At 34.2% G+C, this 18,271-nt stretch overlaps 2 protein-coding genes across 4 annotated transcripts in view; one reads left to right on the forward strand and one right to left on the reverse strand.

Moving 5' to 3' along the window:
• Positions 1 to 13,006, forward strand: part of LOC100372729 (limbin-like) — a 40,241-nt gene extending 27,235 nt beyond the window's left edge. Inside the window, exons 21-26 of the mRNA XM_085504336.1 lie at positions 1,273 to 1,398; positions 2,168 to 2,391; positions 3,057 to 3,144; positions 3,973 to 4,166; positions 9,118 to 9,207; positions 9,986 to 13,006. Coding sequence (XP_085360462.1) covers positions 1,273 to 1,398; positions 2,168 to 2,391; positions 3,057 to 3,144; positions 3,973 to 4,166; positions 9,118 to 9,207; positions 9,986 to 10,283 — 1,020 coding nt within the window. The 3' untranslated portion in view covers positions 10,284 to 13,006. The remainder of the gene's footprint in view (positions 1 to 1,272; positions 1,399 to 2,167; positions 2,392 to 3,056; positions 3,145 to 3,972; positions 4,167 to 9,117; positions 9,208 to 9,985) is intronic.
• The window catches only part of LOC100370764 (transmembrane emp24 domain-containing protein 4-like), a 28,652-nt gene continuing 23,371 nt past the window's right edge, over positions 12,991 to 18,271 (reverse strand). For all 3 annotated transcript variants that reach the window (XM_078010185.2, XM_078010184.2, XM_002735773.4), the window contains 2 exons: positions 17,591 to 17,737; positions 12,991 to 16,577 (listed from right to left, as the gene is read on the reverse strand). In XM_078010185.2, the coding sequence (XP_077866311.1) occupies positions 16,428 to 16,577; positions 17,591 to 17,737 (297 nt within the window). In that variant the 3' untranslated portion in view covers positions 12,991 to 16,427. The remainder of the gene's footprint in view (positions 16,578 to 17,590; positions 17,738 to 18,271) is intronic.

Genomic DNA, 18,271 nt, shown 5'->3' on the forward strand with positions numbered 1-18,271 from the left:
TACATTGCATTCATTTGGTGTACATCACTTTCATTTGGTGTACATTACATTCATTTGGTGTACATTACGCTCATTTGGTTACATTACTTTCATTTGGTGTACATTACATTCATTTGTTATTCATTACCTTCATTTGGTGTACATTACATTCATTTGGTGTACATTACATTCATTTGGTGTACATTACCTTCATTTGGTTACATTACTTTAATTTGGTACACATTACTTTCATTTGGTGTACATTACATTCATTTGGTGTCAATCACATTCATTTGGTGTACATTACATTCATTTGGTGCACATTACATTCATTTGGTGTACATTACGTTCATTTGGTTACATTCATTTGGTGTACATAACTTTCATTTGGTGTACATTACATTCATTTGGTACACATTATTTTCATTTGGTGAACATTACATTCATTTGGTGTACATTACATTCATTTGGTATACATTACATTCATTTGGTGTATATTACGTTCATTTGGTGTACATTACATTCATTTGGTGTACATTACATTCATTTGGTGTACGTTACTTTCATTTGGTGTACATTACTTTCATTTGGTGTACATTACATTCATTTTGTTACATTACTTTCATTTGGTATACATTACTTTCATTTGGTGTACATTACATTCATTTGGTGTCAATTACATTCATTTGGTGTCAATTACATTCATTTGGTGTACATTATGTTAATTTGTTTACTTTACATTCATTTGGTATACATTACTTTCATTTGATGTACATTACATTCATTTGGTATACATTATTTTCATTTGGTGTACATTACGTTCATTTGGTGTACATTACGTTCATTTGGTGACATTACTTTTGTTTGGTATACATTACTTTCATTTTGGGTACATTACATTCATTTGGTGTACATAACATTTATTTGGTGTACATTACGTTCATTTGGTGTACATTACGTTCTTTTGGTTACATTACATTATTTGGTGTACATTACATTCATTTGGTATACATTATTTTCATTTGGTGTACATTACGTTCATTTGGTGTCAGTTACATTTATTTGGTGTACATTACTTTCATTTGGTGTACATTACACTCATTTGGTGTACATTACATTCATTTGGTGTATGTTACTCTCATTTGGTGTACATTACTTTCATTTGGTGTACATTACTTTCATTTGGTGTACATTATGTTTATTTGGTTCAAAATTAAAAAAGAAGTTCTCAAAAAATATTGCACAGAAAAAATTACACCAGCCAAGACAATAACATTAAAACTATTTTACCAGCTTGCAACCATAGAAGATCAGCAGAAAGCATTGGTGAACTTGAAGATGAACATGATGGGTGAACTGACAGATACTGGTATCCTTAGCAACCAAGAAGGCAAGAAAATCATACAAGAGCACCAAAAGGTACAGAACAAATTTACATAATAAGTGTTGTAACATTAATATCTTAGATTTTTCTATATTGACAAGTATTTCCTGGTAGTACATGCTAAAATACATGCTAATACACACTGTATCATAGTCTTTTTGCACACTGACATTGTTGTTTTCAAAATTTGTCAATGATTACGATATGGAAAACTTCACCATCTACAACTAAACAGAGGTATATATGTATGAAAAGTGTTTTTTTTAATGAAACTTGGTACATAGATGCTCTGGGATAATTCTCAGACCTGATTAGTTTGGGTTGAAATCCTGTACATATTAATTACCTTATTTGCATATTAATTAGTCAGTTTAATTTCACTTTTCCTCAAGAACCATTCAACATATTTCAATAGACTTGATACATAGATGTTCTGGGATAATGCACAGTTTGTGCACATTAATGACCTAATTTGCATATAAATTAACCAATATTTAACTTTTCCACTAATATTTCAGACATATTTCAATAATTTTGCATTCAATAAATACAATGCTTTTTATGTGTAATAAAGTTGTGCTTCTAATATAATAAAGTATTCCTCCAATACCTTCAGCACACGGGAGTTCTTTCTAAGCTTTCTTTGATGAATAATTCCTGAGAATTTCCAAATACCATCTTCTGTATGTTGTCAGTCCAAGTAATTTAAATTTTCAGTTTTTTTCACACTTTAATATATTCCATGGTTCAAATGTGTAATCACGCAAGGCTTTAACAGTTTCTCTATGTTTTTTGTCATTCCAGGAAGTGGAGAAACTAGAGGGGAAATTAAATGCTCAGAGACAAAAACAAGAGAAAGAACTTAAAAAGAGGCTGAGAGATAAGCTTTCACAGAGAGAAAAATCTTTTCAACATTTACAAGAAGAGCAGTTACGTCATGTAGCTGATGGTCAACTTAACAACTTGGCTGCCAAGATTAGAATAGCTGCTTTGAAACACAAACAGATGATGGAATTGGAAGAATTCAGGTTGGTAGAATATTCTCGATGCTAATATGATTTTTTTTGATACAGGTATATAAAGTTCCATGGTATGACTATCTATAATGAGTATTTTTAGAAATCTTCGCATATTAGCATCTGCTAAGTATATCTTGTAGTTTTATTCCTGATTTCCCAAATTCTCAATACTTTCAGACACTAAAGCAAGGTGAAATGTATATAGTTTTGTAACTATGTTAAAATTGTTTTGAAAAAAATGAGTTCTTTTAGAAGAAAATAGACAGGATTTGTTGCAACACTGAGTAATTAAGTCTTCCATTTAAGGTCAACTCGACTGTCACTCTGGGTTTAATATTCAGATTCAAATCTTCTTTCCTAATATAATTATTATTGTTTATAAATCCCAAATAAACGATGACCAATTCAATGAACAATTCAAAAGTTCAGCAGAATTGACCTTTAGTGCTAATTCAGTGCTAAGAAAGATTCTGTCTGTTTTCTTAAATAGAACATGAGTTTGTTTAACATAAATTATCAAAAGTTCAAAATGGTTACATTTCCCATATGTTGATAAATACAAATATTTCACTTTGCTGCAGTAACAAAAATACTCTATATAGGACAGTTGCTTGTTTCAGCAGTCCTCCAATTTTCAAATAATTCATCCCTCACAATATTTCTGCACTTTTCAGGAGAAATATGGAAGTAGAGATTGGTCAAACTTTGGAAGACCTGAGAAGATCGTATGAAGTTAAGAGACTCCAACTGTTACAAGAACAGGTAAGTTTAATAGTTAGCTAAAAAAACAAAAACAGAAGAAGATTTATTTCTGACCATCGAGTTTTCACATTATTGATTTATTGTTGAGTACCCAAATGTATTGCTGTAAAATCATTTATTTTCACTGAGATTTAATTTCACTATTTTGATATTTTGAGCATATTCACTGTGTTTTAATTTCACAAATTTGTCAAGTAAACAATGAGTTTTATTGTTCACATAAATTTAATTTAGCAAATTTTAGCAAAAACATCACAATTAAAACCCAGTAAATAATTAATGTAAATAAATTCTAAATGTGAGATTTTAGAGTTTTTTGGATTCTTGCACATGTCAGCTAAGTGTACTTTATATATCCCGTTATTTATATGTCAAAATTTTGACCATTCTTACGTCTTTCTCATGTACGTGAGTTGGGGTGGAAATCAGCCATTGTCACATAATTACTGTTTCATTTTAATCTTGCATGCGGGAGTTTGAAAGTGTCCTGTCTGTTCTCATGTGCGTGAGAATGGTCAAGGTGTTGACACGTAAAACGATAAATGCGCACTATACATGTAAACACGCCTATTATTTGTTTAAATCCATGGAGAATGTGCTTAAAAACAGTTATTACACGTACTCTCGAATTGTATTGTGTTATGTGAGAACACACATAAAAACGCCCATTCTCACGCGTACACGTGAGTATGGTTGATTTCCAGTCTAACTCACCTATGTTTAGAATCACATGAGCATGGCCATTTTTTGGCATTTTAAATACCGTACCTGATATATTGGAACTTTTTATCTGGCAGAAGTTGAGAATTGAGTATTGCTTTATTCCAGGAAATTGATTTCATTGCAAGCCTTGTCAGACACGGCGGGTATGAGAAGAATGAATTACAGGGTATCTTACTGCTGCTCTTCCCGAATAAGTCGGATGAGCAAATTCGTGAAGTTCTTGAGAGAATATACAAGGCGACAGAGAGTGATGATGATATAGGAGATGTAGGCAGCAGGAAACGTAAAACAAAGGCTGGGTAAGATGCATGATAAAAATCACTTGCTGTGATATACATTTGTACCACTGTGTAATGTTACATGTATAAGCAGGTACATGTATATACATGTTCTCCTATAGACAGGGATTGCGTTAACCCCATATTTTGCTTCCTGGACTCCAATTATTGAAGAGGGACCCAGTTTTTCAGGCAAGTTTGGGACCAATCTTTAATAAAGTTATCAAGGGTCAAATTTCAATTTCTTTAAATTTTGTAAGTGGACTCGTCTTGCCGAGACACTAGCGCAAACCCTGTATAGACTACTGAGTGTGGTTGGAACCGTAAATTTTTTTCATCTCCACGTCTACTTTAGACACTACACTTGTATGTCATTCAAACATACTGGATCAAAAACAAGTGATTAGTGCTCCTTTGCTACAGATAGGAAGGAAACCGGTCTTGTATTGCAATGTAAACAAAGAAACACACACTCCTTTTGGAGTGATCTGAATCTACAGTACTAAATTATAATCATTAACTATAACTGTAATATTATCAGTTTCATGCCATATCACTTCTGCTTGGTACATTTTCTTTCACTTTGGTGCAGTCCATGAAATTCACAGTACATTTCAATGCATTTATATTTAGCTTTTTAATCTCATTTAACAGGATTCACTTACATAATTATGTATATTTCATTTCAGTGTCATTGTTATCATGTTTTGCATCTGCTTTTCATCTGCTTTCTTCTTTCCTCTTATAGCTCCTCTATTATGAACACATTTCATTTTGTCTTGTACACCAGTATTTTGCACATATTGGAAATATATTTTCAAACAAAAAGTGGCCTGACCTTTGACATTGCATTTGAGAAGCTTGAAATTTAGATTACTGTAAACAGCTTTTATTTTAGTTTTGAAAGAGACGAGTTGTCATGTACCGGTATATTCACGAAAATTTGTCTCTGTAAACGCTCTCAAACCATCAAACTGAAAAATGTAGACTGTGAATATGTATGTACATTGTATGGTTCACATCACTTTCTTTTTGCTGAATTTAATCTACATTGAAAATAACAAATTGTGTTGACATATTTATCGTTATATCATTGGATTTAATTCAAAGTAAAGTATTCTACATGGTTGTGTGCGTCTCTATTCAATATATCCTGCATTGTGTACACTTTACTTCAGACAGTTATTTCATTTTTGCATATCTTACTGAGCCCATGACTTTTTTCTGCAACCCTTTCACCATCATCGCTATCATAAACTACCACATATCACATACTAATCAACTCAAAGTTTATCATTGTATATGAATAGATAAATATATTGATAAACTTACATACAACCGATATTGTGATATTTTATCCACTCACAACTGTCCAGATTGGTCAACGCAAACCATAAAGCTCACGCTCAGATACCCGCTTCAATCAACAAAACCCGCTAACTTCAAACAACCCAGTGCACTTACTGTAAAACTCACCCTCAGATACCCGCTTCAATCAACAAAACCCATAAACTACAAACAACCCAGTGCACTTACTGTAAAACTCACCCTCAGATACCCGCTTCAATCAACAAAACCCATAAACTACAAACAACCCAGTGCACACTTACTGTAAAGCTCACCCTCAGATACCCGCTTCAATCAACAAAACCCGCTAACTTCAAACAACCAAGTGCACTTACTGTAAAACTCACCCTCAGATACCCGCTTCAATCAACAAAACCCGCTAACTTCAAACAACCAAGTGCACTTACTGTAAAACTCACCCTCAGATACCCGCTTCAATCAACAAAACCCGCTAACTTCAAACAACCCAGTGCACTTACTGTAAAACTCACCCTCAGATACCCGCTTCAATCAACAAAACCCGCTAATAAACTTCAAACAACCAAGTGCACTTACTGTAAAACTCACCCTCAGATACCCGCTTCAATCAACAAAACCCGCTAACTTCAAACAACCCAGTGCACTTACTGTAAAACTCACCCTCAGATACCCGCTTCAATCAACAAAACCCGCTAATAAACTTCAAACAACCAAGTGCACTTACTGTAAAACTCACCCTCAGATACCCGCTTCAATCAACAAAACCCGCTAACTTCAAACAACCAAGTGCACTTACTGTAAAACTCACCCTCAGATACCCGCTTCAATCAACAAAACCCGCTAATAAACTTCAAACAACCAAGTGCACTTACTGTAAAACTCACCCTCAGATACCCGCTTCAATCAACAAAACCCGCTAATAAACTTCAAACAACCAAGTGCACTTACTGTAAAACTCACCCTCAGATACCCGCTTCAATCAACAAAACCCGCTAACTTCAAACAACCCAGTGCACTTACTGTAAAACTCACCCTCAGATACCCGCTTCAATCAACAAAACCCGCTAATAAACTTCAAACAACCAAGTGCACTTACTGTAAAACTCACCCTCAGATACCCGCTTCAATCAACAAAACCCGCTAACTTCAAACAACCAAGTGCACTTACTGTAAAACTCACCCTCAGATACCCGCTTCAATCAACAAAACCCGCTAATAAACTTCAAACAACCAAGTGCACTTACTGTAAAACTCACCCTCAGATACCCGCTTCAATCAACAAAACCTATAAACTACATATAACCCAGTGCACTTACTGTAAAGCTCACCCTCAGATACCCGCTTCAATCAACAAAACCCGCTAACTTCAAACAACCAAGTGCACTTACTGTAAAACTCACCCTCAGATACCCGCTTCAATCAACAAAACCCGCTAACTTCAAACAACCAAGTGCACTTACTGTAAAACTCACCCTCAGATACCCGCTTCAATCAACAAAACCTGCTAACTTCAAACAACCAAGTGCACTTACTGTATAACTCACCCTCAGATACCCGCTTCAATCAACAAAACCCGCTAACTTCAAACAACCAAGTGCACTTACTGTAAAACTCACCCTCAGATACCCGCTTCAATCAACAAAACCCGCTAACTTCAAACAACCAAGTGCACTTACTGTAAAACTCACCCTCAGATACCCGCTTCAATCAACAAAACCCGCTAATAAACTTCAAACAACCAAGTGCACTTACTGTAAAACTCACCCTCAGATACCCGCTTCAATCAACAAAACCCGCTAACTTCAAACAACCAAGTGCACTTACTGTAAAACTCACCCTCAGATACCCGCTTCAATCAACAAAACCCGCTAACTTCAAACAACCAAGTGCACTTACTGTAAAACTCACCCTCAGATACCCGCTTCAATCAACAAAACCCGCTAACTTCAAACAACCAAGTGCACTTACTGTAAAACTCACCCTCAGATACCCGCTTCAATCAACAAAACCCGCTAATAAACTTCAAACAACCAAGTGCACTTACTGTAAAACTCACCCTCAGATACCCGCTTCAATCAACAAAACCTATAAACTACATATAACCCAGTGCACTTACTGTAAAGCTCACGCTCAGATACCCGCTTCAATCAACAAAACCCGCTAACTTCAAACAACCAAGTGCACTTACTGTAAAACTCACCCTCAGATACCCGCTTCAATCAACAAAACCTATAAACTACATATAACCCAGTGCACTTACTGTAAAGCTCACCCTCAGATACCCGCTTCAATCAACAAAACTCGCTAACTTCAAACAACCAAGTGCACTTACTGTAAAACTCACCCTCAGATACCCGCTTCAATCAACAAAACCCGCTAACTTCAAACAACCAAGTGCACTTACTGTAAAACTCACCCTCAGATACCCGCTTCAATCAACAAAACCCATAAACTACATATAACCCAGTGCACTTACTGTAAAGCTCACCCTCAGATACCCGCTTCAATCAACAAAACCCGCTAACTTCAAACAACCAAGTGCACTTACTGTAAAACTCACCCTCAGATACCCGCTTCAATCAACAAAACCTATAAACTACATATAACCCAGTGCACTTACTGTAAAGCTCACGCTCAGATACCCGCTTCAATCAACAAAACCCGCTAACTTCAAACAACCAAGTGCACTTACTGTAAAACTCACCCTCAGATACCCGCTTCAATCAACAAAACCCGCTAACTTCAAACAACCAAGTGCACTTACTGTAAAACTCACCCTCAGATACCCGCTTCAATCAACAAAACCCGCTAACTTCAAACAACCAAGTGCACTTACTGTAAAACTCACCCTCAGATACCCGCTTCAATCAACAAAATCCATAAACTACAAACAACCCAGTGCACTTACTGTAAAACTCACCCTCAGATACCCGCTTCAATCAACAAAACCCATAAACTACAAACAACCCAGTGCACTTACTGTAAAGCTCACCCTTAGATACCCGCTTCAATCAACAAAACCCATAAACTACAAACAACCCAGTGCACTTGCTGTAAAGCTCACCCTTAGATACCTGCTTCAATCAACAAAACCCATAAACTACAAACAACCCAGTGCACTTACTGTAAAGCTCACCCTTAGATACCCGCTTCAATCAACAAAACCCATAAACTACAAACAACCCAGTGCACTTGCTGTAAAGCTCACCCTTAGATACCCGCTTCAATCAACAAAACCCATAAACTACAAACAACCCAGTGCACTTGCTGTAAAGCTCACCCTTAGATACCTGCTTCAATCAACAAAACCCATAAACTACAAACAACCCAGTGCACTTACTGTAAAGCTCACCCTCAGATACCCGCTTCAATCAACAAAACCCGTTAACTTCAAACAACCCAGTGCACTTACTGTAAAGCTCACCATTAGATACCCGCTTCAATCAACAAAACCCATAAACTACAAACAACCCAGTGCACTTACTGTAAAGCTCACCATTAGATACCCGCTTCAATCAGTATAATCCACAGCTTTTAATAACCCAATGCTATAGTTGCTGCACCCATGCATGCTTATACTGTAAGCTTCTTCTTTTTCTTGCTTGTGTTTTTAAAATATAGAGGACTAAATTCAAGAATTTTACAGGACCGAGACTTTGAGTCTGGAGGACAGGGTAAAAGCAGCATTGATCAAGGACATTCCCGATTCAAGTCTGACTCGGACAAAGATGAAAGGGTTAGTACCTACACGTTATTGAGGTTGGCTTACTGTAAAAATATGTTTATGTTGGGCAACAGTGGTTTTAGCTCAATGAGCTATTGGAATAGTGCTGTGTCTTGGGTCTGTCTGTATGGCCTTCTGTTCATTCGTGGACGACGTACTTCTCATTGATGAGTGTAGATGGCCTTTTTGTCTTTCATTCTGTATTTTTATATAGGCATATAATTTTGAAATTCTTTTGTTAAAAAACTGTTGTTTTTAATTTAATAGCTGTTGAAAACAGGCCTACTGTAAAACATGTCATTTTAGCTAACTTAGCTAACCTGTAATTTCTCTAATTCAAGATGTCATTAATTTAGAATAAAGTATATTCTCACAATGAGATTATTGGCATTTTAACTAAATTAATTCATGTATTGAGTCAAATTCGCTGAAATGGCACGTAAGCTATTTCAATGTGTTTTACAGTATTTTCAAAGTGTTGGTGTGTTATAATATGTCATAGCCAACTGTTGGCCATTTTGTTTTAGTGAATGGCATTTCTGGAGCTATATCTGTTATAGACTCTGACTGTTCATGTTGAAACTTTTAAAAAAAACTTGAAAACTGACAGTGACTATGTAATGCATTACTTGTTAATTAGTTTTAAATTAGGTAAGTATGAAGAATAACAAATTCTCAGCCATGTTCGTCAATGGTCAGTCATTGCATATGATTAACATTAAAAGAATACAGCATACATTTGAATTTGAATTTTAAACCACCAGTTCAATAAATTTGTTATTTTTTGTAGATTGTTGAAAGGCAAGAACAAAAAAGTCAAATTAGCGCCACTTAACAAACAACAAATAAATGAAGGTTATGATGATGATGACGATTACGATAATTCATTCCACCGATCCTCCAAACTACCAGACATACCACATCAACGACCGGACCCAGTTGGGCGAACGTCAACACCTGACAATTTGGATAGAGATATGAGACGCCATTATATAGACAGCGAAGATGAAATTGACGACTACTTTGAACAGAGCAGTCGTCCAGTTCCGAGACCACGTGCAAGAGATGATGCTAACTATACATACTAAACGAATTTACACCTATTCTGTCTTAAAAATCACCTCATCACTCAAACGTATTGGTATCAGTTGCATAACAAAACAAGTTTCATTTAACTTAAAAAAAGATGATTGTCCAAATGGAAGTCTTAACATCTTGAAATTGTTATAATCCGACAACATGTATGCTATTTTCAAAGCGCCAAAGTTGGCAGTGCAAAATAATTGGTTGATTCTGAAAAGATGGGAAAAACATTTTAAAACCAGTTGTGCTCACTGTTTAACTTGATCTGATTGACTTGTTAGAATTTAACTGTTTTCTTTTCACAATGCTGCGAGTTTGTTGCTTAAACAGGTCTAAAATTCACAAAAATTTGGTCTCAAAGCCAATGAAAATAGCCCATCAAAGATCACACAACCCGGTACTTTATTGCGGTTTTGTTTCCCTATTACAGCTATAATTTTCAAGATTAACAAATTTTGTCACAATAAGTGATCGAGAAATCTCAAGATGTGTGAGCTTTTGAAGGTCATGATTACAGCCTACTTGTAGAAACCCTGCATAGACCTGATTATTTTCTTATTGTCATTATCACAAGTGTTTTTTTTTTTTATATTGATAAGCAATTGATACATATACGATTGTGTTTGACATCCGAGTGATAAAACAAAATTCAAATAATAACCATTAAACTTGAACAGATGCACGAAGAACACTCCATAAAATGGAATGCACACAATCTTTCGGACGGTGAGCAAAAAACCAAATAGGTAGATACAACTCTCATTCTTGCAGGGGTCATGGTAGAACCCCCATTTGAGAGATTTTGAATCTGCATTGATTTCTTCTGACCCGATTTTGATTTGTGTAATCAAGTTTGGTCGCTTAGTGCTACTTATCAGTTTTTGAATATTTTATAGCCGGTAATGTACATAATCTATAAAATATTTTTAATGAGTTTATTTTTAAGCTGCTGACATGCAGTAATTTTATAAAAAAAAAAAGAATAAATTATTATATTTTTGTTCATATTTGTATAGCAGAAATGAAAAACCACTTTTTGACATTTTATAATTTCCCAAATATTTAGAATTTTTGTAGATATAACTTATGAATACCTAATTAGTTGGATGGTAGTTATGTACAATTTATGTACATATTCATCAAAACTGAATTTTTAGTAGTTTTATATATTTTTTATCAATGCACCGTATTTTTTTTATTAGAAGCGCATCTCCAGTAGAGGTATATATGGGTGACAAAAAGTATGTTCTGATGTTATTGCATGTTTATTTGGTTAGATGTTTTGGTAGGACTTGAATTTCTAATAGGGCAAATATGATTTTTTTTTGCAGTCTTCCATGTGATTAACATAGGAATGACTTTTTTTAAAAGTTTGATGTAGATCTTTTTCACTTTAAAATACCATGTGCAAATACTTTGAGAAAATTTTCCACCAAAGATTATATTTTCTTACTAAAAATCTAATTTCCTATCTTTGACTAAAAATGGATTTACTACTGCATTTATCATACATGTATTGTCTAAAAATATTGTAGTAGTCTTGACAGAACAAGTGAAAACATAAAAGCATGCTTTCCCCTTATTGTCTTTCATTTCAAGCCAGTACATAATCAAATAAATTAATTTTCGTCTTGATTATCAACAGATTTTGATATAAATACAACCGAAACCATTTTTTATATATATCTTTGATAAGAAATGCCAAATGCAAGATAATGGCCATTATCACAACACTCAAGTGCCAACAACTAAATGTCTTATTTAAATTTGTTTTAGAAGTTGAACTTGAGGTGCTTTCCTCCTGTTACCATAATAGAAATATACGTCCGACAAATTTGTGGTTTAAGCATTGAAGAGTTCAACTATCCAACACATTTTGTTAAACATTCAAACTGTTATTACAAATTTAATAATTCCAAATTGTGACCTCAAACCCAATGGACAGATATATTTGTAAATACATACAGTAGGAATAATCTACTCTCTTGTGATGTACATGCTAGAGTCTACTCTCATTAAGACTTCGTTTTGGGCTGATATTACAAAATGAAATACACCGACATTCAAGACAAGAAAAAAAAAGATTTTTAAATGCTGGTCAATCATAGTTTTCTCACAAAGACTTGTGCAGCCACTGGAAGTTTCATGATAGATTGAATCTAGTCTTGTATGAATTTTTACCAAGATTACATTCATCAGTTTACTGCATGTAAAGGAGCATACAACTATGTCATATGGTTTTATAGTGTAAACTTTTAAGAAATGTTTTTTATAGGAACAAGTTTTGCTGAAATCACTGACTTGCACTCACGAGAATTTGTTGTAAAATTAAAGCTGGTTACAGTAGTTGGAAAATTTGTCAGATATTCAGGAAACTCCATAAATACCGTAAATTGCTTTAATTTCAAGAGATAAACTTGTGAAAATCACATTTTTTAAATCAGTGAAGAGTTGTCAGTGAATTCTCTTCAAAAGTGCCATAAATTCTTCAAATGGCAAAAATTAAAGGCTCAGTCATACTTAACGATATTCACATTTTGTGAATGTTGCGTGTATACGGTAAAACATATTTGGCAGGTGGCGACTTATCACAGTAGATAGGTGTAATATTAAATGTATGCTAATGAACTAAATAATTTGTAATTCCACTGAAAATAAATAATTTTGTACACAATTGAGAATTCATTCTCAGATTTATACAATTAAAGATAATTTTAAGATAAGAAAATTGTTTTTTATTTATCATAACACTTTTTCAGTATTGCAAATATATATATACATACACGCCATGAATGAGGTACACAAGAAAAAAAAAACTAGACACAGAATGAACTTGCATTAAAACTAGTAGAGTTCATGCAATATAATATTGCAAAATATTTACGTTTTGGAGATCAGACTTTCAGCAACAAGCTTAAGTTTAGTCAACTGCAAAAAACCAAGTGATGTTGGTAAAACACTTTATACGGTAATATGAAATGAAGTGAAATTAACATTCACTGATGTGATAATTCGACAGTGAAATACCTTATACTTAATCAATAGCATCATTGAGAAGTACTCGATAACACCAAAGAGTTTCAGTTGATGTCTTATTATCGATTGGATATGGCTGAACGTGTGAAAATAGTATTTATTCTATTATAAGTAAGCTCAGTCATTAAAGTGCAACGCGTGTTCGAATTTCATGTAAATAAACAATGTATTTTACACGTGTTGTATACGTCGCTATGAGTCCCATATCGAACCAGACGCGGCGCGACGACTGCCACCCTTTAAAAGATAATATAGTCTGACTAGACTCACTCCTATCACATGTACTACTACATGTATTAAAACAAATATGGTAGTATAAAGTCGGCTATCAAAAGAAAAGGAAACGAGAATCATCCTCTAGTTCCAGACACGCTAGAGTTTGTAAAATTGTGCGTCTACAGAAAGAGATACAATAGACTAGTAGGGCAGGAGAGAAAAAAAACTACCAGATAGCATTTTGGAATAATAGATTTTTATGAGTATATGATATGCACACTACCAGTAACAAGTCAAACTTGTCTACATCAAATCCTGGAAAATATGCAAATGGTACGAAGAAAATAGAGGCATGTGTATAATAGACTCGTTCTAGTGCCATCAGTCAGTTTCTGTGCAAGCATGGGAGTTGATTTCTAGGCAGCACAAAGTATTGGCTGGTTCCCTGCGATCTGATGAGCTATCAAACGTTTACGTAATCAACATTTTTACACCAGAGTGAGCAAGTTTCTAAGGCAACAATGGAACTCCGAACTTGTCTATTACAGAATGACTTATTAATGCATGTATTGATAGTGGGAGAGGAGGGGGTACCAGAGAATGACAGTACATAATATGGCTGTATACCATTAGAGGCTACAAATTATTTTTTGTATCAGAATATATCAACTAGATACTGCAAACATACTCCAGTTTTATGTTTAAAACTTGTTGAATAAATTATATTAATGCAGTCCTAACCACACTAGACTTTGTAATAGATTTCAAAATGTTGAAATTGTGTTGTAACAGAGTAATCACACCCAACAAAATGAAGCTGATGCTAATGATCTTTCTGGATGGGATTTTACACAGCATACAAATTGGAGTGCGACACTAAATTTCAATTACTGGTATGTCAGGAACATTCAAAATTAGTTTCCGAAAAGTTCACCAGCTCCAGTGAAGTTTCCAGATAATACTTCAAAGCACACATACAATTATAACTCGCAATGTTTGGTATTTGGAAGATAATGCATTTTAGTGATTGTATTACAATTTGCTATGAACTATGATGAAAACAGATTACTGACATACCTAAAATGTTGTGACACTCAAAAATTTACAATCAGTTAATTAAAAGTGGAGAAAGAGCATGTTTAAAGATTTACAAGGATATAAAAATATTCATTCACACTGAGAAAAAACGTCAATAGCAGCACTGTACGTAAACTACAAAATTGATCATTGATTAATTCACAAAATAATCAATAAGACAGATTGAAAACCAAATCAATTTTAATATGCTCAATCCTTTCACAACTCTTGTTGGCTTATGTCTGCAACTGATGAGGTTTTGTGTACTCTTCGAGCCTCTAAGCAGGGAGACACACACGCATCTGTTAGAGTTCAGTTAAAAAATTACCATGCAAGAATGCAGAAATGGTAAAAATGGGAATGAAATGGTAAATGGTAAAGTGCATCTAATACTGCTAAAAAAATTAATGGAAACTTCTATATTTATTTAGTGAAATAAATAAAACATAAAAACTTTCAAAAGTGTTATTTGAATTCTACATACTAAGGAGGATATAAATGCAATTTAGAGTTGTATGAAAACTACAGCGGTGACCAGATGAAACTTACAAAAGAATACGCCCTCCGAAATTGCAAAACACATCACGCATCTGATATTCGTTCACTGCGCGATCTCGTGTAATGTGTGAAATGAGAGGCTTGAATGTCATCTACGAAAATTGAACAATTTGATTTTAAACTTAATTTCTTTTATAGCTCGGTGGCAAAATGCTGATAATTCAAAGAGGAATGAGATACTGAATTGTTCGACTTACGAAAATCTAGTTACGAATGTTGAGTTTCGAAAACAGTTACAAAAATGACCACGCCCATATTTTAGAAACCAGGCCTACTTTTTGCGAAACGAACCCCAAATTGCAACTTGTTCGATAAACAACTTTGTTTAACGTACATTTCCCGTAATTCGAAGCTCGGTCAACGGTTAAGTTAGTTACAATTTGGGTGTGGTTTCGCAAAAGTGGGCATGGTTTCTGAAATATGGGCGATGTTTGCGTAACTCAATGTTTGTAACACGAACAATTCAGCATCTCGAGAGAAATATGGTGTTGAGATACTTTTACTTCATCAAAATTGACAATCATCAAATGTGTAGAGCATATTATTAAGTGTGGAAATAGCCAAAATATACTTTTTGCATTTGTTGAATCTTGTGCCACCACAACCTTTGTTTGTCCTGTTTTTATATTTGATTTCACTCAAAATGGGATCTTGCAGTGAAGTGAAAATGGTCTATTTATATTTGAAAGAAGCATCTGTTTTAATACCTTTTCAGGACTTCACACTTTACATGAAATGCACACACAGTTAAATGGCATGTACCGGTATATACATGCCCACAGAAGCAAGATTCATGAACTCATAACAAACTATACTTTGGTACGTCTGATTGAACATCCATAGACACTGGCGAATACAGAGATCCACACGGCAGTAATCAACCTTATTGACTTGCTCTGTAGAATCAATGCAGCATGCAGGATTCATTTGCATATAAGAAGTGTATATTTCTGCTGCTCAAATTGGGGAATTTTTTTTTTTTTTAGAAAATACACATATTAAATGAAACTCACTTGGTCTTGAAAATTTTAGAAAGACTTTACTTGGGACCTATGTGTAATAGGACAATACCTCTATAGTATGGAAGATGGAAACTGACAGATCCAATTGGCCACTTCACACATCTCAACGGATCCCCCCCCAACCCCCTTCTAAAATTACCAAATCGTTTATTACTGCATGTACAGCTGTCCAACACCTACTACTAATGGACCCCAACCCCAACCACCAAATCCAACCCACAACTGGGATCTATAAATCTTTCAGACAAGTTTCTTGGCTTCAAAGAATCCTTTTAGATGTCTCATCTGCCAGAATCCTGTTAATGTTAAGATAAGAGTTTGTGCAATTGACCACCATAATACACGTTGATTGGTACTCTCACTGGTTTGACGGAAGCGCTCTTCACGATACTGAAAAAGAAAAAGAAAATAATTGTGTCAGAAACACAAAAAGCAAACAGTATAGCTTCAATTATTTTGCAATTCACAATGGTAAGAACACACTCCGTATGCTCATCTTGGATTCAAATTCTAATAAAATCACTTGTAGGAAATGTAAACATTGTAAACCCTGCTGGATATGAAATCAAATGTACATGTAATGGGCGAGTAATGAACCATATGAACATCCAGGTGTTTGGCTGAATCAATCAACAATTCTTACACCACTTTCCAGTACTTCAAAGAGGGGATTAGCTAGTACAGGTTTCAGGAAATAAAAAATGCATTTTATGTTTTTATAGGAAATAAAATGAAAAGTTCCATTTACAGTAAAAAATAGGTTTTTACAATTAACAGATAAAGAAAATTCCTAATTACATTTTTATAATATTTTTGATAATTTGTCTTTGATTGGAATTGGAAATTTCGTACAAATTGCAACATTTAATGTCGACAATGTTTTATACGCTTACAAAAAATAAGATCTTTGTACACATTATGTTTGAATAAACTAGCTGATTACATTTTACACCTTGTCCACGTCTACGAATTTACGTTTTTTTATTTATATAAAATACCCTATTACTAAAATAAAAACAAATGATTACAGCATACAAAAATACCCCTTGCCGACCCTATTCAAAAGAAGACCATGAAAAAGTTTGTACTTGGTACAGTTTTGTGCAGTTTAATACAGAGAAAAAAAATAGACTACAGAATACACTGGAATCAAATAGAGAAAAACTCACATTATATTACAGAACTGCAGCGTTGGTAAATTACCATATTTGCTCTATTAGAAGCACATCTCCAATACAAGTGCATATAATCCAAAAATCACATTTGTTGTATATTGAATCATAAAACTTATTTTGACCATAGAAATATCTAATTTATGTGAGCTCATGCACGACTAAGAGAGCAAATACGATACCAGCATTTCTAGGGATGCTTGCAATGTAACCAACGTATTGTTTACTTACTCTTTGATAATTCTGTTCTTTTGTGATCTGCTCTACTTGATCCAACAACTGTCGTACTCTCAGCTGTAATTCTGTTAATTTATCTTTCTCTGCTATGGTTTGGTAATCGTTAGCGTGTTCACCAACTTGAATATCTAAATGTACTCGCTGAAAGGAAAACAAAATATTTTTAATATATGATGTTCTATCAAAGAGCATTTCAATGGTGTACTGTGGTATAGTGCGATTCATTGCAAGCCAGGGATCAAGATTGGGAGAATAAAGTTTTTTACTGCTCCTTTGACAAGACAGAGTAAGAAGCATAATTAAAACAAAAATATTTATAACAAATTAAGACATTATTTTTCTGTTTTTGTTATGACACGAAAGATTAAAAAAAACAGGTTAAATTTGTTTTCTTCCTATTGAACATTTTGCTTGTGCCAGCCAAGTTGAAAAATATGTATAGTAGTTTTCCCAATTCGGCAAATGTTATGAATAATAAATTCAGTTTTATTTACGTCTTCTTGAAATCTTGGGTGATTTTGGATCATTTTTGGATGATTTTTTGACAACATACATATGGCTAGAGAGCATTTTAGGTTTTGTCAACATGTCCCCAGAAATTAAGAAAATCATAGGCCTTGCATGATATCTTGATCACTGTGCAACCTCAAATTCACTCAATGACATCAACTTTTT

This window comes from Saccoglossus kowalevskii, chromosome 10 (assembly GCF_978046115.1).
Source record: "Saccoglossus kowalevskii chromosome 10, keSacKowa6.1, whole genome shotgun sequence".
NCBI classification, from domain to species: domain Eukaryota; kingdom Metazoa; phylum Hemichordata; class Enteropneusta; family Harrimaniidae; genus Saccoglossus; species Saccoglossus kowalevskii.